Here is a 23,577-nt window from a genome sequence, read left to right as displayed (position 1 = left end):
GTTAACGCTTGCAGTTTTGGTCATATTCACTTATGTATATCAGCAACCATTTGATGCATTTTGTACATTTTTACACCTTGAAAACAGCTTGTATTTGACCAAAATTCCATTATCGCCAGAAGGCTAACTAAGTAATGTATTATGCTGTCAAAATAAAAGTTCCACAAAAAATATGTATGAATGAACCTGGCATCATCCATTTTTCCTGTTCTTTCTGACAACAAAGGACTTGAATGCAACTAACTGGTAATTACCACTTAGTAGGATAATTCCAATAGCACATGAAGGCAGCATAAATCTATATCTTCAGAAGTGATATAGGTGTGTGTAAGAAATGGATCAATATTTAAGTCCCTTTTATACTATCAATCTCCACTTTCTTCTTCTTTTGTTTTTGGCGATTGGTATTCTTCGTGCATATCACCACCTACTGGACAGGGAGGAGAATTTATAGTAAAAATTGACTTAAATAATGATCTGTTTCTCAACCACACCTAACATATCGCTTCTGAAGACATAGATTTAACCACTGGAGTCTTGTCTGTGGATTACTTTTATGAAGTCTTTGTGCTTTTTGGAGCTTCATAATGTTGGTACCCATTCATTTGCATTGTATGGACCTACAGAGCTGAGATATTCTTCGTTTATGTTCAGCAGAAGGATATGGGATGGCATGAGGGTGAGTAAATGAGAAGATAATGTTCATTTTTGAGTGAACTATCCCTTTAAGTGGTATTTAGAGGCATATTGTCGATCTGGTGAAAATATTTGGCCTTTTTTTCACCAGACACAGACAGAGATTTGCATGTAATTAACTTGAAGGCTATAGAGAATTTCAATACCACGGTCTGTGCACCTGTCCTCCCAAACGGATCATGTCACCGCACCGTGGAGGTGGTCCTATTTAGGGGGATTTTGATGCAATAATACCCAAGGCCACGACACGGGGGCGTTAACGCTGCACAACAGCTCTCCAATCTCATAAACAAACGCTTTTGTTGGACACCAGGTACCTGAGCGAAGGGCACCGCGTAATCATTGGGAGAATAACGTCAACCTAAAACAAAAATCGCCGTGTGGCACGTACAGCTCCGAAAAGATTATAAGGGGCCGTTATCACCGAACGCGTTTTTGCGTCCGTCTGTGCACGTTTAATTGTTTTCCTATGTAAACGCGCTAAACGGACGTCTTTGACCATTGCGCCGCGTCTCGCTGTTTTTATAGCGTCACGTTTTTTAGACGCCGTGTCAGGTTAAAACGAACTGTTAAATGCGTTGCGCTGCGTCTAGATTTTTTTTATTTTTTTATTGCTGTTACGCGTTCGGTCTGAACGGCCCTTAATAGCGCAAGCTCGGTCGCGTCTGACGTAGAAGGGCTTCTTGGAAGAAAACATAGCTGCTCCACACACATGCGACTTACACAAGATATTGGATAGGATATCAACTAGGATAACGCCAATAGAATGCGTTCACCTGTTATTTTCGGAGCATTTTCTACAGTTAATGAAAATGGGATAGTGATGAAGACGGAATGGTAAAAGCATGCTGGTGATGCTGCTGATCGCAGGATTAGGCTGACACAAAAGAGCGTTCACACCGTGTTTAATTGCGGATTAAAGGAGCATCAGACGGAGGAGGAGAGCGGGCTTGCACAATAAGGAGACGTTTCTTTATTAGCTGGGTACGAACTGGGAGCTAGTCGCGCGGCGCGCAACGTTGACAGCATCGCTCGGATGGTGGTGCCGTGGACCCCGCGACTATGTCACTACAGTCCTGGGTGATTGTTCTGGTGGGGGTGATGTCGTACTTCAACCCGGAGAGAGCACTGGGAGCCCCGCAGAAGGAAGGTGGGAGAGTCGTTCAGAAGGAATGATGTTATTGATGCGCTGGAGAGGGGAGGGGGAGGAGGCGATGATGAGACGCTATGAATAAGGGAAATTTGACGGTCTGATGTGAGATTTCTTGACAGAGTATTTTAAACCTTTAGCTGTGGGTGACACGATGCATTGCAACGCTGTCATTATCTTGTTTCTCCCCAATGTCATATGATTTCATAATTTATGTGTACCATCCTAAGACAGGCTGTATCTATAATTATATCCAGCACATCTATGTAGGCTGCATGAGTCGCATCCTGCACTGTAATGAAAATAAAGGGCTCTTGCTGTTCTTCTGTTTACGCATGTATGGTTTTCCATTGTAGGCCTGCAAAACAGCTCTCCTTACGATGTACATAATTTAGCCTACACACCTGAACTAAATCATATTTTATAGCGTGATTTTCCCTGAAATGTATCCAGAACTGCATCATTTGTGCCGAGTTATTTGGTGCGATTGTTTGCGATATTATTTTAATAGGAACAATAACATATATAGTGCCAATAGGCCCTCGTGTTTATTTGTGTGCTCTCCTATGCAATACGTGTATAACCATATGGCCAAAGAGCTGCGCGTCTGGGCACCGTGTCCTCGAACAATAAAAGGTTATCAGATTAAGAATAATAACATGGGTCATGTATTCATATACCAGCTCATTAGCAAAAAAAAAAAGATCGATTTCATGTTACCGAAAATCGCAATTATTATTATTATTATTGTTAATGTGTTGTAACAATTATGAGGTTTTTTAAATATGTTTAAGTGATGCTTTATTGTCATGAGTCATTAACTAGCCAAATGCGCTGATCTTTATTAAAACACAAGGTTCTTTATCATTATTAAATAATAAAGCTATAGGATATAGGCTCCATGACACCAGCCACGCTCTTGACGCGTTAGAGTAGGCCTATCTGAAGAAAATAAGTTATTAATTCAATTAATGTTAATAATTATACATTCATATTCAGTTGTAATATTTAAAACATTTCATTTTGAAGTTGCCAACACTGTAATAGTTGATATTAGTAGCCTAATAATAATTGCTAATGATATTCATAAATATTATAACAATATCTACTATTTCAGTATTCAGTGGGGCTAAAGGCACACCTTGTGGAAAATGTGCTTTTTTTTTCAGGTCACAAAGTATCAAGATTGATAAAATACATGTATTTTAATTGAATATTGATGGAGCGTAATAAAGGAAGGTTGTTTTGATTAAAATTCAAACTGGATTAAAATGGCAAGGGAGCCTTTTACCCCACACTTGGGGTAAAAGGGATATCATGAAAAAATAATGACAATAGTTATAAGGCAACATTTTTTTTTTAACTTAGGCAAATGCTTTTGAGACAGCAAGATGCTTTTTTGAGTAACAAATTAAGATAATGCTTATTCAAAGTAACTGCTTCAGAAAAGTGTGCACAGTTTCCTGTTAATTACAATCACATTTGGAATTTCAGAACACCTCAAGTATTCTAATAAACAAATTAATCTCCATTGTAATTGGATCCATCATGCAATGTGAGCCCACTTTGAACATTTTTCAGAACAAATCTGTTCACCTCACCCCACTTGAGAAAAACAAAGTATTTTATGTGGTATTTAGCCCCTGCAATGGGGGCTTTTTACCCCAAATGTCATTTAACTTATTGGACAGTTATTAAAAAAACGTTTGTTTTAATCACCTGACAAATCATTGAAAACTGACAATGATAAGTCTTTTTTTCTTAAAATAAAAGTGTTAATTTCAGGGATTCTCATTAGCTACTTAAATTTGCAGCATTTTGAAAATTATTAAATATAAGATCAAATGACCTCAAAATCAAACTTTGGACATTGCACGCAATGATCTCATGGATCATAAACATTTTGCAGTGCATAGTGAAAAACAGATGTGCAGGAAAGTACTTTGGTATTTATTTATTTATTTATTTTTATTTGTTTTGCTATTTAGTGTTTTGGGATAAAATAAAATAAAATGTGCCTTTTACCCCGGGGGCCTTTAGCCCCATTGTACCTATACAGTCTTTCAGAAAAAATGAGGAAAAAGGGGATTTAATGAGTTTAATGAGGTTTCTGTTCTTTTCTTGATAAATAGCATCTAATTAGCACACCGAAAAAAGACACAAGTGTTCAAAATGAGTACATCCTTAAATGACCTGCACAGTTCAAACAGTAGACTTTTTAATGACTGCTTAGTACACTGTTGTTCTTATAAAACAGCCTATCCCCCAGTCAGTCTTATCCGAGACCTGGCTGTCAGTCCTAATGCGTCTAAAAAAAGTCTGTGTGGTGCCTTTGCTATTTTAGGAAAAACATGGCCCCAAAAGTTACATTAGCCATTGATTTTATTGCATTTGATTAAGAAATGAAAAGCTACATCTATTTTTTACAGATTCATATTCATGTTATTGGCTTCCATAATATATTCAATGACATCCTTAATTCACACTTAGTGATATTTTATTATATTTGAATTTATTTATTTATTTATTTATTTTTGTCATATTAGTTTATGATGAGCTAGTATAGTGAAGGGTATATTCTCCAACAATTGCATTTCTGTCTAACACTGATGAACGAATGGTAAATGATGAAGTTGCAAGTCAATTCAATACATGAAACCAGTTATTCTATTTTAGTTATCTGGTTAATCACAATGCGAGTTCTACAAAGGATCTTTTAACATCCTTGCCCTCCTCCCCACCTTCTCTTCTTCACAGATGGCTCTTCTAAAACAAACTACAAAATTGAGGTACAAAATCAAGTATGGCACCTTTCCCTCTGACCCAGTAATCCTGCAGATACAAGAATCTTTTTCAATGATCCAGCCCCTTTCCTTAAAAAAAGGCCCCTCCCTCAAACAAAACTCCAAATACCTTCCCTTCTTCTTCATTAGTAACAAGTGCAAGAATGCCTTGTATTATAATTCTCTAGTTTCTGGTTTCTCTCCTTTGCTTTCCTTAAACCTTAGCTCTCAGACCTCTTCCTTAACCCAATCTTAAGGTGATCTATTCTGATTTCCTCTGCTTTTCTCTGTACTTTCACCCTTTGTGCAATGAAAATTCTTCATTGGATTCCTGTGCTATGTTCTGAATGTAACGCTGCCCTTTTCAAATTTTGCCTGTTAGGAATTTATACAAGTTCCATTTCTCTCTATCTCTATCTCTCTGTCTCTATCACTTTTTCTTTCGATCCAGTCAATCTTTTGATTTGTCAGGATCGATATGTGATTGAAACTCTATCCACCATCTTTTCTTCTTTGTTTTTGTCTCAGTCTCTCTATCCCGGGATGGCTTTCTCTCTCCTCCCCCTTATGTGATTATTCTCATCTCCTGCTCTGGACTGGTCTCTTTTGTTCTGTTGCTTCTCACCTGCCTTTGCTGCAAAAGAGGAGGAGTGGGATTCAATGTAAGTCTCCGTAGTGTGTGTGTGTGTGTGTTTGTGTGTGTGTGTGTGTGTGTGTGTGTGTGTGCGTACGTGTGTGCGTGCGTGTGTGCGTGTGTGTGTAAGTATTCCAAAACCTGTCTAATCAGAGTTTCACTGAAGCTCTGTTAAGCATGTGGTTTGAGTGTTACTGATATGAATCAGCATAATTTTATGATCCTGCTTTCCCACCTCCCTCACTCTCCTTCAGGAGTTAGATAATGCCGAAGGGGAAGAATGCTCCAGGGCTTCCAGCCCTGTTCCTGAGGACAGTTTGTCCTCATGTCCATCACTACCGGAGGTCTACACTCTTCCTCTGCGGGATAAGACCTGCCCCACCCTACCTAATGGCACAGGTAAACCCAACAGCCACAGGCAAGATGTACATCTTGCTATACCTCTTCCTTGGTCACAGGTAAACTCTTAATGTACAGACATATGTACACATTTGCACAGAGGTGTCAGGAAACATCTAATGTCAAATCTTTTTCTCTCCCACAGACAGCTTCCAATATTTCCGAAGGCACACTCTCAACTACCTGCAGGAGATCGGAAATGGCTGGTTTGGGAAGGTAGACATATTTAAATGATCAGATTTCTATCTCCTTAACAGCCTGAAATGAACAGAGACCCATGGTGGATGGTAAACACATAGCTAAGGGTATTGGAAAGTGGAGTGTTATGATTACGTGCAATCAAACCACAACCAAAATGAAATCAAATCACTTTATTGTCACTACACCATACATGAATGTAACAGTGAGTTCAGTGCATGGTACACCAACATTGCAATCATTTAGTGGATAAGACAATATTCAAGATAGACAGAATATACAATATACTCACTATTCACAATATACACATAATACAGATATATTACACAATGTACAAGATGTACAAGTACTTGAACAGTAATAATGTGTTGAGCTGTTTTAGGTGAACATCAAACTGGTATAAAAATAGTGGTGTGAAATATTTCAGTGTCTCTCTCTTTAAATCAACTATTGCTATGCAATTAAAGGGATAGTTCACCCAAAAATGAAAATTCGCTCATCATTTACTCACCCTTATTGCATCCCAAATGTGTATGACTTTCTTTCTTCTGCTGAATACAAACGAAGATTTTTAGAAGAATATCTCAGCTTTGTAGGTCCTCACAATGCAAGTGAATGATGGCCAGAACTTTGATGCTCCAAAAAGCACATAAAGGTAGCATAAAAGTAATCTATATGACTCCAGTGGTTAAATCCATGTCTTCAAAAGTGATACGATAGGTGTGGGTGAGAAACAGATTAATATTTAAGACCTTTGTTACTAAAAATCTCCACGTTCACTTTCTTCTTTTGTTTTTTGCGATTTGCATTCTTTATACATGTCATTACCTATTGGGCAGGGAGGAGAATTTAAAATAAAAAAGGACTTAAATATTGAACTATTTCTCATCCACACCTATCGTCTCGCTTCTGGAGACATGGAGTTAACCACTGGAGTCTTGAATGGATTACTTTTATACTGCCCTATGCTTTTTAGAGCTTCAAAGTTCTGGCCACCATTCACTTGCATTGTATGGACCTACAGAACTGAGATATTCTTCTAAAAATCTTTGTGATCAGCAGAAGAAAAAAGTCATGCACATCTGTGATGGCATGAGGGTGAGTAAATGATGAGAGAATTTTTATTTTTGGGTGAACTGTTCCTTTAAAACATTGAGGTTGCTAAAGCAGTTAGTTATATTCTTTAAGTATCGGTGAAATCTGTGAAATACCCATGAAATTATGGGCTATGACCTTGTTTTCACCATCTTGAAAACCTCTCTATTTCTTACTCGTTGACTGTCTAAAATTACACTGACCTGAATTTGTACTCTGTTTGGCGTGTGTAGGTCATCTACTGTATGTCCTCAGTGAACACTTATTTAAGGATGTAGGATTATCTCTTTAGTTGTCACACTCTGCACATTTTCTCTCTCTTTTCCTCTCTTTCATTTCAGAGCACTTTTAGAGTGTAGGAACTGTTAGATCTCACACTTCTCTCTCACTCTCTGTTAGGTAATCCTGGCGGAGGTGCTTTGTGACTGCAGTTCCTATCAGGCTGTGGTGAAGGAGTTGAGGGTCAGTGCCAGTCCTTTGGAAAAGCGCAAGTTCTTGGCAGAATCAGAGCCATACAGGTCAGAAAAACTAGGAGCTCTAGCTGCCATTTTGCCATTCCCCACTTACCTAGCACTAAAATTTAAATTGCTCAATAAGGTAATGTATTTACTTATTTTTATATTAGTTTATTTGTATTAAAATGACTTGTGATTACACCGCCTGCGTCACAGTGTAAAGAGAACATGGTGGGATCTTTAAACTTGCTGGCCCTAAACAAGTTGAAAACGGGCCCTGGAATGCTACAAAAGATAACAGATCTATTTATTGGCTGAAGATTTTAGTTTAATTCCTTTTGCCATCTCTCTCTCTTCCTCACCTTTCCCTCTTCTTCAAGTTTACAACAACATTGACAAAACAACTATCCTTTATTGATTACTTTCTTACCTCACAGAAGCCTCCAGCATCCAAATATACTCCAGTGTTTAGGCCAGTGCAATGAGAGCGTCCCTTTCCTCCTGGTTATGGAGTTCTGTCAACTGGTGAGAACTCCAATCTAGGACAATAACTCAAATTCTGATCTGATGCTTTGATATAATTTTTTTTTTTTTTTTTTTTTTAATAAAGCACACTTACTTTGATAATGTGTTTGTCTCTTATCAGTAGCTCAGGGAAATACATTCAATGTGAAATAACTTTAAGTGTTCATTTACCCAAATATGAAAATCCTCTCATGATTTACTCACCTTTAAGCCATCCCAGATGTGTATGACTTTCCTTCTTTAGCAGAACCGATAAGCACATTTCAGCTCAGTTTGTCCATACAATGCAAGTATATAGGTACCATTAGGCTGCTGGTTTAAAAGTCATATTTAGGTAGTACAAAAAAATCCAGACTCCAGTCGATCAATTAATGTCTTGTGAAGTAAATCAAAAAGTTTGTGTAAAAAATAAATAGATAATTAAAACTTTATTAACTTTAAAAAATCACTTCCTGCCTGAAGTCGACGCATCAGTGACATAAGCGCAATGGCACATTCACGCGAGAAGTTGGAAGCACGCGCTTTGTTTACAACAGAAGAACGAACGTCACATGAGAGTTAGGTCATTTCCTTTTTCTTTTTTTTTCTTTTTTTTTTCTCTCCGCATTTCTCTCTAATTCCCAATGCACTCTAAGTCCTTGTAGTGGCGTAGTGACACTCCTCAATCTGGGTGGTGGAGGACGAATCTCAGTTGCCTCCACGTCTGAGATTTTCAATCTGCACATTTTATCACGTGGCTTGTTGAGCGCGTTACCGCGGAGACATAGCGCGTGTGGAGGCTTCACGCTATTCTCCACGGCATCCACACACAACTCACCACGCACCCCACCAAGAGCAAGAACCACATTATAGCGACCACGAGGAGGTTACCCCATGTGACTCTACCCTCCCTAGCAACCGGCCAATTTGGTTGCTTAGGAGACCTGGCTGGAGTCACTCAGTAGGCCCTGGATTCGAGCTTGCGACTCCAGGTGTGGTAGTCAGCGTCAATACACGCTGAGCTACCCGGGCCCTCGAGTTAGGTCATTTCAAAACAGCAACCGGAAGCAATGATTTAAAGTTAAAGCGTTTTAATTATCGATTTGTTTCTTACACCAACCTATCGATTTGCTTCAGAAGACATTAATTGATCAGCTGGAGTCATGTGGATTACTTTTATGCTGGCTAAATATGACTTTTGGACCATCAAATAGCCAGGAGACTGATGGCATCTGTATACTTCCATTGTATGGACAAAAAGAGCTGAAATGTGCTTATAAAAATCTTCACTTTGGTTCTGCTGAAGAAGGAAAGTCATGCACATCTGGGATGGCATAAAGGTAAGTAAATCATGAAAGGATTTTCATTTTTGGGTGAACTAACCCTTTAAGGCAATACCTTCAAGAGAAAGAAATATCTCTACCCGTGAATTATGTGGTCATGAATTGTGTTAAATTTTAAGGACAAAGCATTTAATCCTATTTTGTGGATCTCCTAATTTCTGTTTTTATTTTTTTGTTAATAATCTACAGGGCGACCTTAAGAGGTATTTAAGAGCTCAAAGGAAGTCTGATGGGATGACCCCTGACCTTTTAAACCGAGACCTTTTGACCTTACAGCGAATGGCATATGAGATCACCTCAGGTCTCCTGCATCTCCATGAGAACAATTACATCCACAGGTCAGTTTGATGAAATCTCCTTTCAGGATGATATTACTGTAGTAATCTGTTGTTTGCACAAAATCAAACTTTCAAACCTATCAGGGCCATCTGACTGACTTAGACATACAAGCGTTATTGAAAATGGATGATTTATGATAAACAGAAAAATGAAGGTTCAGTCTTATGCCTGTTTTTCTGCAGTGATTTGGCACTGAGGAACTGCCTCCTAACCTCCGATCTTACCATTCGGATCGGAGACTATGGACTCTCACACAACCAATATAAGGTACTTAAACAATTAGCAAATTGAGACCACTGAAACTTCATAGAGTAGGCCTATGGATCTCGTTCAATCAGTGAAAAATACTTTTTGTTTACTGTTCACCATATAAGATTAAAAAATATAGTAATTGTATTTATATTGCTTAATCAGCATTTAGCTGATAGAGAAGCTTAGCCTCCCAAGGAAACACTTTATGTAATGTGATTTTCCATATATCACACAAACAGGAGGATTACTATCTAACCCCAGACAAACTGTGGATCCCTCTCCGCTGGGTCGCTCCTGAACTTCTGGAGGAGTTTCGTGGGAATCTGATTGTTACTGATCAGACCAAAACCAGCAATGTGTGGTATGGACAAATAATGGACAATAGTAACACATAAAAAACAAATATTGGCATTCACTTAAATAAATAGCACTATTTTGCCACTATAGGCTATTGTGGCGGAACGACCCGCCCCTCCTTCTCGTCATCATCGCCCCGCCTCTTAGGGCCGTCCTTCCGGGGTGACAATGACGAGAGGGAGGGGCGGGTCGTTCCACCACACTATATAAAAAATAATCCATCTGAGGAGTGAACATTCATCCATATTTACATTTTTTTTTTTACATTTCCTTTTAGTATTTGCACATGGATTTTATGTTGCAGGCTGATATAATGGTTCCATTTTAAAGATGCTATATCTAGAGATGAGATTAAAAATCTTTATGACTATAAAGCCGAATGTATGTAACATTTTTAGTGTTAAAATACTTTCTTCTATCCCATCTTAATATACAGAGACAACTACAATTAAGCCGTTCCAGAAACTGTAAATACTGTGTCTCTGTGGTGCTATAAAATTTGTTTTGAGCGACCCGCTTAGACCCGCCGCAAAAACGGTACTCAGCCACTTCCATGAGTTGGGAGTGGGATTATCTGACTGTTTGAACAACTGCAGATGAGAGGCTTATTCAGAAAGCTGTTTTGAAAACATTGTTTATTTTTGCAATTCTGTTCGGTAGTGCTAGTGTCCCAGAAATTACATACTTCAGCTTTAATAACACTGGGTAAAAATACAGTTATATTATATTTGAACATTTTGAGGTGTCATCTTATTTAAATGGATGAATTGGTTTTTCTTAAAGCTAAAACACGTTGTGTTTTCCTGAATTTGATTTACAGGTCTCTGGGTGTGGTGATATGGGAGCTGTTTGAATTTGGAGCCCAGCCGCACAGACACCTAAGTGATGAAGAGGTTCTCACTTTTGTCATCAGGGAACGACAGATCACTCTGGCTCAACCTCGCCTCAAACTCACTCATGCAGACTATTGGTAGGTTTTTCTATCTTAGGTGCACTAAGTATTTTTTTTTTTTTACTTAAAAAAGTCTTTACACTTAAAGAAATTAATAGTACTTTTGACAATTCAGTTTAAATTTATGTACAGTGGTCTAGAAAAAGTTATTTTATTCTACAGAAGAAAATATTCTCACTTGGGCTGTAATGAAGAGTGACATTGTAAAGCATATTTATCTGATGTTTTTTCTAAAAGGCTAAAAGGAATTGTTAAATTATTAATTTGATTGAAAACTGTGGAGACTGTGAATCAGAATTAAGGCAAACTATTATCACAGTCACTTGAAAAGAGAAAAGCGTCACTTGATATTTATTACACACCTGAAAGCATTAGTGTAAGTGAACAGAACTGCTCATAATGACTCAATTCATCATTATGATGCTGTGAACTCTTTATTTACTATTGCCTTTACTATTACATGAATCAATACATAAATTAATTAATGTTAAGTTATTAGCTTTAATTTACCTTGGAGCAAATGTAGGTGTCCTTGCTGATGTGATACATGTTCATTTGGGAATGAGGGCGGACACAATTTAATCCATAGCATGATCTGCTCGAGATTTATTTCAAGATTTAAAAAGAAAAGAAAGAAAAAACACTGCCTGTATAGGACAAGAGTGTAGGCTATTTCTGCGATGGCATCAGTAACCAAACACTTTTGCTTTAGTGTGATGCTTCATCCACACTGATAGTTCTCTGTTAAGTCCAAGACCACTGTTGTAACGGTTGTTTAGGGAATAAGAGCCGGCTCAACATAAACAAAAAAATTACTGCTGCACCTTTAAGGGGTAATTCCTTTTGTTTTTCATAACTAGTGCACAAGTGAGGACTGTATAGTAATAAAGTGAAATAGAACTGTCATTTTAGTAAAGTAGATGACGCTTTTAATAATAAAGTGTGTCGTTCTTTTAAAAAATCTGTGACAGAATACACATCTCATTACAATAAGAGAACTAAATTTTTGCATATTTTCTTAGGTATGAGGTCATGCAGTCATGCTGGTTACCTCAATCCCAGCGGCCGACGGTCGGTGAAATCTTCCTCCTCCTCTCCTCTCTCCTTGCCGCAGAACAAGGAAGTCGAAAGAGTGCTAGAAGGGATGAAGATGATGAGGATTATGAAGAAGACGATGGTCAAGGAAGGAGAGGAGAGAGTGAAGAGTCATTTGAAAGGCGATGGGATGCACTTCGGCCCCCTGCTTTCCTGTCAGCCACAAACAAACTACTGAGAGAGAGAGAGTATGGAAGGGAAGATGGCTGCCTCAGGGGCAATGGCAGCTCCTTCCCTCTTTTGGATCCTGTGGACAATATGATCACTCCTACATCTGAACTCGATGACATCCTTACGGTAACAGAGACAAGCAAAGGGTTAAACTTTGAATACTTCTGGGAAAAGGCCCATGGCAGGAGGGGTTACAAACAACTTCCTCCACCTCAACCAATACCAGCACCCAATTCTGCCCACAGGCAAACTTTGGACACACCCACTGTTGTCCCTGTGATCAGCGCCCGCAGCCCTTCATTGGCCAGTGAGTATTACATTCGCCTAGAAGAGCATACTCCCCAGGATAAGTCTCCTATTTTCCAAAGCAAAGGGCACTCATTAAGAACAAATTCAATGTGCCCTGGAGACCTGGAACTGGTCGAACTTCAGACTGGGAGTACTGGAAAAGACAGACCAACTTTCAGTCAGCACGATGGCTTTGCAAGAGGCACCTCTCAGACTGTCAGATCCAGCGAGGTACAGGTTCTGGTTCCAAACACTGGTTTGGTTGAGTTCAGTAAGGAGAGCTGTAACCGAGTAACAGATTACGCTGTAATAGACATTGGAGATTTTAAAGGAGAACCAAACAAAAAGTGCTCTGTATCCCTTGGTTCCCAAACACCCATCCTCCCACCTAAACCACATTCAATGTCCACATCTTCTGGCAGCCATCTACACTCACACCCCCTGCCTGCTCCTCCATTAGGATACCCAAGAGCATATGGGCTAGGTGTCTACCCTGGATCCTCATATCAAATGGGCAAAGTTGAGACCTCTGATTCTTTGTTAATGAGTAGCTCCTCACTGTCAAAAGCCAATTTTGACCATTTGGGCTTTAATCGCACTCACACAAAACTGCCTCCATCTCCTTCTCTCTCTCCTTCCATTCCACCTTCCTCTGGGGGTCATTCTCTATTACCCCCACCCCAAACCTGCCCTCCACCTCTCCCACCCCAATATAGACTCCAAAAGGGTCCAAATTATTCATCAGAGACATACTCCAGATACAATGTGATGCACTTGCAAAGAGACACACAAAGCTGTGACCACACTGATAAGCTAAATGCTGACAGAGGCATTACACAATCTCAGTCTTTGTACAATTCAGGAGATGGTCCAGATACATACACTCAAGACAATGAGTTGTCAACTGACCTTCATTCTTCCTGTTCCAAAATGACCCGTTCCCAATCCACAATTCCAAAAATTGAAAGAACATCATCCTCTAGCCCAGAGTATTTAAGGGATGATGATTATGATTTAGTTGATGACTCACCGTTCCTGTCACCAGACAGATCCACCAGTGGCACAACCATTCAGCACATCAGCCTGGCTGATGAGCCAGACCCTGCTACAGCTGAGCTATTTACAAGGGGGATGAAGCGAACCCAGTCTCGCCTTGCCACCATCCTCCCGGCCATTTGGAGAGAAGATGCAGCCATGCAAAGGGAGCGTGTGGCCGCAGCTAGGAAATACCCAATACACCTGTTTCTGACTGAGATCTCTAATGACTCAATGGACTTGAAAGAGGGCGAAAGCTCAAGGGAAAGAGAACATGATGGACGAAAAGACAAAGAAAGTGGATTCAAAGGAATGCGTCGATCCCAGTCTCTTGTTACAGAACTTGACTCATCCTCACAGTCTTGGGACCCAGACAAAGACTTACTGACTGGATATGAAGGTAGTGCCAAAAAGAGAGATTTGTTCCTCACAGAGATCATGACATCGGTGTCAGATTGTGAGGATGCATATGATGGTGAAGGTGGGACCCCAGTTTCCAGATTTGGAACCACACCTCATCCTTATGCACATCCTCCAGACCTGCCAACGTATGCAGAGGCTGAAGAGGCTTTCTCACAGGGGATAAAGAAGTCTCATTCCCTGCTTACTGAAATATCCAATGAGGTTGTAGAACCTAAGCCTAAGAAAGGGGAAATGACTAGAGAGGAATTCTTAAAGGAGATCCAATCTGCTGAAACATTTCTAACTGAAATCATTACAAGGGAACGTAAAAAGGAAGAGAGTGTGTCACCTATTCCATTGTCTCCTGAGTATGAGACAATATGCATTGACCCAGAATCGGCTCAGACGATACGGTTTGAATCAGACAGAGCAAGAACGGAAAAGTCACAGAGTGACACAAAAGAAGCAATTTATGCTCAAGTCACCAAGCGGGCTAAAAGGTGTGAAATAAAAGTTGCCATGCATCCAGATATTCCAGTACTTCAAATAGCATCAGAGTTACAAAATCTTGAGTCAGGCCAGCAAATAACCCAGTCTTTAGATTCAGTCAGTCACTTTACACCTGAAATACAGCCTGAGTCAATCTCGAAGAATTTACCAAATTACTTTGCCCCCTCAGAGGTAATGCCTAAAAATGGACTTTTCCTAGACCAGATATCTCCTGTTATGAAAGAGGCACAAGATACTGAAACAAAACACAATGCTGATGTGCCACTCTGTGATCTAAAATCTAAACAGATAGAAGAGCTAAACATGCAGTCTCAGGATCAGTGTTTGTCAGATGAGTATGTAAGTGAAACTCCAACAGAAAGCAGGAATTTGTACAATGTTAATGGTTTCCACAAAGACGACAAAACTCAAATCACTGGAGATACCCAGAGCAGAAGTGTAGATGAAACTGATTTGATTGGAATACTTGCTCAGGTAAAACAGCAGACACACAGCAAACATCACAGTGTTTTACCTGGTGTAGAGATGATGACATCAAATGCAACATTTAAAGAAGGATCTGAACATCTAAACCAGAGCCCAAATGAATCATACCTTCTAGATATGTCAAAAAACAGAAATTCACCAAGTGAAACAACATCTACAAAGAAGAGGGAATACAGTTCAAACAAGTCCCCTTCAGTTACTCAAAACAGCATGAGTCAAGACTCTTCCACCATCAATGGACAGATCTCACAAATGAAGACGTCCTCTAAATTCCTTGAGCAAACCACTCTAACTGACATGGCGACCCATGGGACCATCTGCCATGAAAAAGACACAAAAACTACACAGGAGAAAATACTTCAGAGCGACTCATTACTATCTTTAAGTGAAATGAGCACAGATGTATTCCCATTACCAATGGTAAATGAACCAAACTCAGATCAGTCAATCTCCACCATGACCCCCACAGATTCTGTCTTGTCCCCTTTAACCTCTAGTTCATTAGACTGCCTCACACCTGAAAACTCCTGGGCGGGTGGAGAAAGCAGTGGATGGAGGGCCCTGGGAAGTGAAATGCTACACCGGGACTCTGCCTACTTCTCTGACAGTGACTTGGATGGTGGAGAAGGTTTAGGCAGAAGAAGTACCGATGGACTCGGCTCTTCCCGTCCAGGTGCCGTTCGAATGGGAGAGCGAGGAATATTGATGGGAATTGAGGAAAAAATGGAGATTGAGGATGATGGAGCACTGGAGCATGAAGATTTCAAAAAGGAGGGGAAAATGAAAGAGGACATCCAGGAATTTTGGGTTTCGAATAAATCAGATAATGTTGGAACAGATGATAAAAGAAATTTGGAGAGTACTATGGTAGAGAAGGGTCTCAAAAATGTTGTTAAAACAATTGTCTCGGGAGACTCTCAGAATGAAGGCAATGCTGAGTATATTGCCAGGTTATTCTCCAATGGAAAGGACGAGCCAATTAAAGGATTTTCATTTAGTGACAGCTCTCTTAACTTCCAAAACTCATCTCTTGTTAAGAATAATGAGCTGGTCATTTCCCAAACATTTTCAAAAGAGACAACGTTTCATGATTCAGGTTGTACAGACATTGGCCTGCTTTCCCATTCAGTCTCAAAGTCTCAAAAAAAGGAAGAAATCATTGAACATTGTGCATATTTGCAAACTGCTAACTATAAAGGAGCAGGTTGTACATCACCTGAATTCCCTAATGCTGGAAGTGGCCATGAACAGCCATCAGACAAAAGTAAATCCAGGTTATCACGGTTTTATAGCTTACAGTCTGATTATTCTAAATGCATCATCAGCACTGATATAAACACTGACCTCAGCAATGATGACACAAAATGCACCCTGACCAATTTTGTCTGGTCTGAGACAAAAGCTGAACGACCCTCAGGAGAGGTGAGGAACAAGCTTGATAAACAAGACTCTGATGCAAATGAACTTGGCTTGAGAAACCTCTCTTATTTAGAGGAGAACGAGGATGAGCAGACAAAAGAGAGGTCTGAAAGTCAGTTAGCTGTAGGTGAACTCTGCTTCACTGTCAAGGAAGCCTCACAAAATGCTGCAGATGAGCAAGTCAGCTGTGTGGAGCCTTCAAAAGTTGAAAGTTCTGATGAGTTCAGCAGGAGTGCCTCTATGGGACTTGAACTTAAGGAAAAAGAGTTGTGGAGCGCCCTCGAGGAAGATTATTGTACAGAGGAGACTGTGAGTGGTGAAATCAACTGCCACAGATTTCAGCAGGGTGAGCTGCACCTTTGGCCTGTGGAAAATGATCAATGGGCTGCAGCCGAAACCCGGACACAGGAAGCAGGGCTTGGATCAGAGCTCTTCCCAAGTTTTGAGAAAAAAGCCTGGACAGAGGAAGAACACTTAGTGGTGAGCCATGAATTCTGGGAATCTGAAGCAAATGATGAACTAGCAGATAGTGAGTCTCATCCATCTGCTCAGAGAATATGTGAAGATACCTTTAATGATGAGAGCATTGGACAGGTTGGTTATCCACCATCTGAAAAACATGAATTGATCCTTTCTGGTGGGGTAAAAGAAACTTGTATATCTCAGCAGACACCTGTAGAAGGGTTAGACTTCCAGCAAGAGGAGAACATGGAAAATCCAGACATGGAAAATAGAGAACCAGAGCTGTATACTAGCAATATTAAGATACAAGTTGAAAATTTGGAGAACCCAGAGCAGGAGGCACCAGTACATCACAGACCTGCTGAGATGATGATTCATGATACCGAGAATTCTGAGGCATGTTTACAAAATGATGTCGGAGATGAATTCTATGTGGATGAAGATGATAAAGAATTCTGCAGGCTTGAGGATAGCAAAAACACGGTAGGTGTTAGAGGTTGCATGACTCACTCTCCCTCACTTTCCACTACAAACCATGCTCAAACTGTTGAGTTGGAATCTCTACAATACCAGAAAGAACCTCTTTCTAGTCACAGCAACAGTTTGCCAAGGGATCAAATTGAAGCCGAATGGGCACCTAAAACTGAAGCAAGCAAAGTGCTGGCCGGAGGCCTTGAGGAATATCAAGCCTGCACAGTAGATATGTCAAACTCAACCACTGCAACTAACCTGGATGATAGTTCTCACCTCATGTCAGTGTATCCAGAGCTTCACAATACTGAAACAAGTAGACAGGATGCTGAAAGTAATAACTGCCCTGCCATGAACAGGAAAGGACAAGATGATGTATTTTTGGAAAAAGAAAGATCAGAATCTCCATCGTTCCCAAGTGTATCCATTAGTACAGACCCAGAGCCATGTAAAATCCACAGCAGCGATGTTCAGTGTTCAGCACCATCACTGATTTCAATGAAGCTATCAGAATGTGTTGCCTCCCCACATGCAGAAGTGGAGAAGTGCCAAAATCCAAGTAGTTTCCCAAATACAGTTCACCACATAGAAATAAAGACCAGTACAAATCTGTTCTGTGGCACAGATCAAGCTTCTACTAAAGGACTTGAAGAGCGTTCAGGCTGTTTTGATGATACTAATTGTCTAAATCAGTATCTTGAAGAATTTGCTGCCAGTACCATTACCCACAACAAAGGTATCACTGCAAATTTGGGACAAAAAATGCACACATCTCTCATAAAGGAAAACCACATTCACCCAGAATCAAACAGTGTACGAGTGGATGACAGAAATAGCCTGTCCCAGAAAGCGGCCCTTCCACCTCTATCACAGTGTTCTCTGAACTCCATCCCGGAGTTGTTAATCTCTGAGTGGAAGGATTTGGATGAGGAGCCTCTGGAGGATTTTGAAAAACTGGAGCAGCTGTGCTGCATTTCTGGGGATGAAGATACTCTTGGAGATCTGTTTTTAGGAAACTTGGATCTGCTTGAATCTTTGAAGAAACATCCAGAGCAGAGAACGAGTGGTGCTTGTGGCATAAAAAGCCAAGATGAATCAGCAGTTTCAGAGGGGAAGACAAGAGTAGAGTTAAAAGAGGAAGTCGATGGGATATTGAAAAGTTCCACTGCTGTCTTGCAGAACTCGGAGCAATGTGAAAACATTTCTCCAAATTTCCCAGGTGAAGCTGAGCTGTTGCTGGAGAACAGAACAGGGCAACATGGGCCAACAGCTCTCTCACCGTGCCATTCTACAGATGGTTCCAAAGGGCAGAGGTCACTCTCAAAAATGCAGACAAAGAATGGACTGATGATGCAGGTGAGTAAAAACTTCAATGATTTTGTAAGAAAAACATTTTAGGTTGAATGATCTGCAATTTCTGAAACTTTTTGCATCTTTATCCAAACATTTGTTTAGGTTTGTAAGGAGAAGCTTCAGTACTCTCTCAGTGAAAATGTTAAAACCAATGTTCTGTGGGGATCTACGGTTAGTGACAGTGTAATTCTACACCCTTGGGGAGCCACTACCACTTCATCCCCTGAAGGAAGTGTTTCAAACAAAGAAGAAAAGGAGAGGTATTGTTATGAATACAAAAAAAATATTTAAAATGGTGGAAAAAAACAGTATATAATAGCATTAATGGTCTGAATATTAAAGGAATAGTTCACTCAAAAATGAAAATTCTGTCACCATCACGCTATTCCAAATCCCTATGGCTTACTTTCTCCCATGAAATACAAAACGTCTTTTGGCCATAAAATGCAAGCGAATAGTGACTCTGGGCTCTGAAGCTCCATAAACGAAAAAAATAAATAAAATCATGAAACCACAGTAAAAGTAGTCAATGTGACTCGAGCCCTGTTTTCCTAAGTCTGAAGCCATATGATCAATTGGCTTTGTGTGATGAACACACCAAATTCATTATTCCCTCTCAAATCAGATGAAATCAAATCATTGATCAATTCCTGTACACCACGCAATATGACACTTCAATAACATCTTACCTCATTACAAGGTTAAAGCGAGTAAGTAATGACAGAATTTTATTTTTCCTTTAAACTACTAGTCCTTTAAATTTTAAATCTACAGTTAATGTGATGTACTACCAACAATTTCCATGTAATCAACCCTTTACTAAATGATCCCCCATGGATCAATAAAATATGCCAGTTTATCTAAAGATGACTCCACATCGCTCTTAAGAGATCACAAATAAATTAGAGAGAACTTTAAATGAAATGGAATTCAAATGTATGCCGTTTTCACTGTCTAGAAATGATGGAAAACCCCTAGTCAGATCTTTTTTTGGTCTGATGGTGATTTAGATGAATATGAACTGCAGAGAATGTAATCTTAGCTCTACAGTTTTAATATGACATCCAATACAGTTACAGTCTCTGGTTTCAACTGATTGCATTTCTTGATAAAGGGAGGTAAAAACCTGACTTCATCTCAGTGGTAATGGTTTATATTAACAGTGAAACGGAGACCCCACCCATGTCTCCCTCTGTATCTGTGAGTGAACCTGCTGAAACACAGACAGAAGCACTGACTGTGCTTGAACAGCCTGAGGTTACTCCCTCTCTGTCAGCTGCAAACCAAGCTATGAAAGGTACTGTGAACCAAAAGCACTTAAACCCATTTAACAAACACTGTCAGTGTCAGTTGGATTTGTGTTGATTTAATGTCAGTTGAGCATGTTTTTGTGCTCTTTTGAAATGTTTTACATTTAAAAATATTAAGTCATTGTACAATATATGCTGAATGAATCAAACAGTTTGACAGCTGAAAAATCTTAAAATGTGAGTTAATTGAGTTGAAATCTTTAGAAAGGGACAAAATCATTCAAAGTCACTAAACCACTTGGCAGAGGCTTCCACTTGGTGCTAGAGCTATTGTTTTACATGACTGCCCACACTTAAAATGTATGGATTATTTCCCAAAAAGTTATATTTGTTGCTACGCCCCTGCAAAAACTCCCGAGAGCTTAACTAGGAGAGCTTAAGAGAGTTGCATTTGTACTAGAATGACACATCTGAATTAGACAGAGTCATAATAAGGTGTAAATATTATTAGGTAAATCTTATGTGGTTACTGATGCTCACAGTCATGTTTTAAAATTATATTCATCTCTCCCTCTCCACCTCTACTTTCAGCTAAGCTGGCCCGTCTCTCCCTATCCCTCCCTCCACTCTCTCTCTCTCTTCCTCTCTCACCGAACCCCAAAGGAGGATTCTGGGAAGGGCGAGAGCACAGAGCTGGGAAGAGGAGGGGGGCATCAACAGGAAGTGATCCAGATGAAGATGAAGAAGAGGAACAGGAGGATGAGTCTCCCAGGCGCATTATTGTTGTCACAGAAACAGATGTTGACAAGAGAGTAGGCTTGCGTAGCTTGTTGAAATCACCAAAGGAGCCAGTGGATAAAGAGAACCGTGACTGTGGGAGAAATGTGTCATTTTTTGATGACGTTACAGTCTATCTTTTCGATCAGGTATGCCAGAGGAAAGGGCAATAAGTAATCAAAGGGATAGTTCACCCTAAAATAAAAATGCTGTCAATATTTTCTTACCTTCATGTTGTTCCAAACTGCTATGATGTTCTTTCTTTGGTGAAGCACAAAAGGAGATGCAAGGCAGAATGACAAACTATGAAAAAATAAAATGTATGTAAAAAGATGCAATGAAAGTGAATGGAGACTTATACTAACATTCTGCCCAGCAACTCCTTTTGTGTTCCACGGAAGAAAGATGGAACAACATAAGGGTGAACAATCCCTTTAAGTTCAGAGGTTTCACATTGTTAAACACTGTTTAATGAAAACATAGACACTTCAAAAAGAACAATGGAAATAATAACACCAGTTTTCTAATGCATTTTCTGTTATGTTACTTTTTCTGTATCCTGAAACTCTTTGTGGCAGGAAACTCCAACCAATGAACTGAGTTCTGGATCTGGTAGTTCATCTCCCCACGGAAAGCCCCCCGACGCTGATGGTTTTGGTAAGTGTGTTGTTAATCAGAAGATGTCATAATATGGGTCTGATTTGCAAATCTCTTAATAAATGCAAAACTCTGATGATGTCACTGTCAAAAAAATAGTATTTTTAGAAAAACAAAAAAACTAAATTTAAACCAGGAATGCAAAATCTTTTTCTTGTTCCTTTTACTCATCTGTCTGCATTTCCTGCTGTTTTAGGCTAAATTAGCTTTTGAAGTTGTAGATTGTTAAACTACACAATGCAATGTTTTTACAACATAACACCGGTTTCGCTGCGGTTAATACTGCATAAGTACAAAAATCAGACACTTTCAGAGTACAAATATTACAGTTTTAAGATTCCTCAAAATGTTTTTAATTTATTTTTCAAATCATGCCATAGTATGCCATACATTCTGTTGTGATTGATCTTCTTTTTTTTTTTCTCCTCAGGAGTGGGCAGCCACAGGGCAGCAAAGAGTAAAGAACATGTAGTGAAGCCAAGATCTCCAACTGGAGTCACTTCTGGCTCATCATCAAGGTTTACAGTGAGCCCTGCCGATGACCCACATTTAGTGTGACGCAGGGCCATAGCAAGGAATCCTGGGCCCCCTGACTGTATAGTGATCTGGGCCAATTTCATAATTAAAAAATACAGTTTAAAATTTGTTGTGGTCCCCCCTGGGCCCCTAGAATTGTTATCAACTTTCACCCCGTTTTCTATGGCTCTGGTGTGATGTACTACTTTTCCCCAAACACCTGGACAAAATTTTCCCCCTTGGAGTGAATGAGTGGCCCCCATTGTCATCGGTAACTATGACGACTCCTGGAGGTTATTTTTTTTAATGACAAGAAAAGGAAGGACTCCCGTTTCAAAAGGCTGGAGACAGTCCAGGTTTTACTCACTGCAGCAGCTGGAGTGGTGAATCAATGCCACACATAGAAAGTACCTTCCAAACAGGCAAAAACCTTGGAGTTATGTAAAATCTGACATGTACTTTTCAGCTATGCAATGGGAGTCTTATTATGTACCAGCTTAACTGTTCTATTTTCATGGCTTCTTAAAGTACATTTGTATTTTATTCCCCTAAATTATAGGGTTGCACTTTCTCTGACCAGTACCTGTCTATTTGTGAGCTTAGAAATATTGACATTACTTTTCTTCTCATTGCAGTCAGACATATTTGTAGTTTGTGGTTGAGGGGGAAATTAGCTCTCAAAATCACAACAGTGCAGTTTTCATTTGTACAAACTAAACATGGAATTGCATCAGAATAAAAACTCATTTTAAAACTATTTAATTTAAATGTATTCTTTAGAATGCACGAAAACTGTTTATATACAGATTTTTTTTATTGCAAGATGTTAGTTATTTCTGTATCTAATTTGTTTACTTAATTGTTTATTTATTCAGCATTTGTTTTTTCTTTAAATATTTGTTTGTTTGTTGGCCTAATTCACTTCATACGTTAAAGAAAACTGCATATTTACTTTTTAAATTATTTTGGATTTATGGCATTTGCCAATTAATCCTATTAACAAGAGCCTCAAACATTTATCCTTGCATATGTACAAACACTTGAAATGTTTTCTCTTATTTAGCTATTTAGATGTCAGTCTGTATCTAGTTGTCCAATAATGTGTCTCTCTGCAGGTGTTATTTTCTAATAATGTATCTGACATTAGCTTTTCTTTTATTCATTTTTGAAGCAGTCATTGTTGCTTTGCATGAAAAAAGAGTGAAATCAGCATACATGACTATTAGTTGACTTAACTATTAATACATTTCCATTTGTCGATCTTATCATTCATGCAAATGTCTGAGGTAATCCAGATTATTTGTTACGTCACGTTCAGCATCTGTTTCATTTAGAGGTTTCTTATTCTGTAAAAGGGAGTGAAAATAACATGGAAACTGTGAAACATTTATTGAACTGTTTGATGACAATAAATTGTTCTGTCTTATTATATTTTTTACTGTGATCTTTACATTTTTATGCAATATTAATTTATGCAATTTATTAGATGAGTAGCGCGTATTTCTATAATAGTAACTGGAGATTTGAT

General features: G+C 39.3%; 1 protein-coding gene across 1 annotated transcript; it reads left to right on the top strand.

The window, feature by feature from the left end:
• Nucleotides 1-1,189: 1,189 nt before the first annotated feature.
• Nucleotides 1,190-23,467, top strand: lmtk3 (lemur tyrosine kinase 3). The gene is made up of 16 exons (XM_051721848.1): nt 1,190-1,846; nt 5,158-5,291; nt 5,518-5,662; nt 5,808-5,878; nt 7,355-7,473; nt 7,848-7,935; nt 9,447-9,595; nt 9,779-9,863; nt 10,088-10,209; nt 11,026-11,175; nt 12,180-18,852; nt 18,952-19,109; nt 20,013-20,146; nt 20,691-21,025; nt 21,455-21,533; nt 21,964-23,467. The coding sequence occupies exons 1-16, from the start codon at nt 1,759-1,761 to the stop codon at nt 22,089-22,091; spliced, it is 8,658 nt and encodes a 2,885-aa protein (XP_051577808.1). The 5' UTR covers nt 1,190-1,758; the 3' UTR covers nt 22,092-23,467.
• Nucleotides 23,468-23,577: the final 110 nt, after the last annotated feature.

This window comes from Myxocyprinus asiaticus, chromosome 16, assembly GCF_019703515.2.
Source record: "Myxocyprinus asiaticus isolate MX2 ecotype Aquarium Trade chromosome 16, UBuf_Myxa_2, whole genome shotgun sequence".
Lineage (NCBI taxonomy): Eukaryota > Metazoa > Chordata > Actinopteri > Cypriniformes > Catostomidae > Myxocyprinus > Myxocyprinus asiaticus.
This window is presented reverse-complemented; position numbering and strand designations above follow the sequence as displayed.

Excerpts from the sequence above, each read along its gene's own strand:
- lmtk3 (XM_051721848.1), top strand. The coding sequence starts at position 1,759 with ATGTCACTACAGTCCTGGGTGATTGTTCTGGTGGGGGTGATGTCGTAC. Across the intron at positions 21,026-21,454 it reads CAGTCTATCTTTTCGATCAG|GAAACTCCAACCAATGAACT; the intron begins GTATGCCAGAGG and ends TCTTTGTGGCAG. Across the intron at positions 21,534-21,963 it reads CCCCGACGCTGATGGTTTTG|GAGTGGGCAGCCACAGGGCA; the intron begins GTAAGTGTGTTG and ends TTTTCTCCTCAG.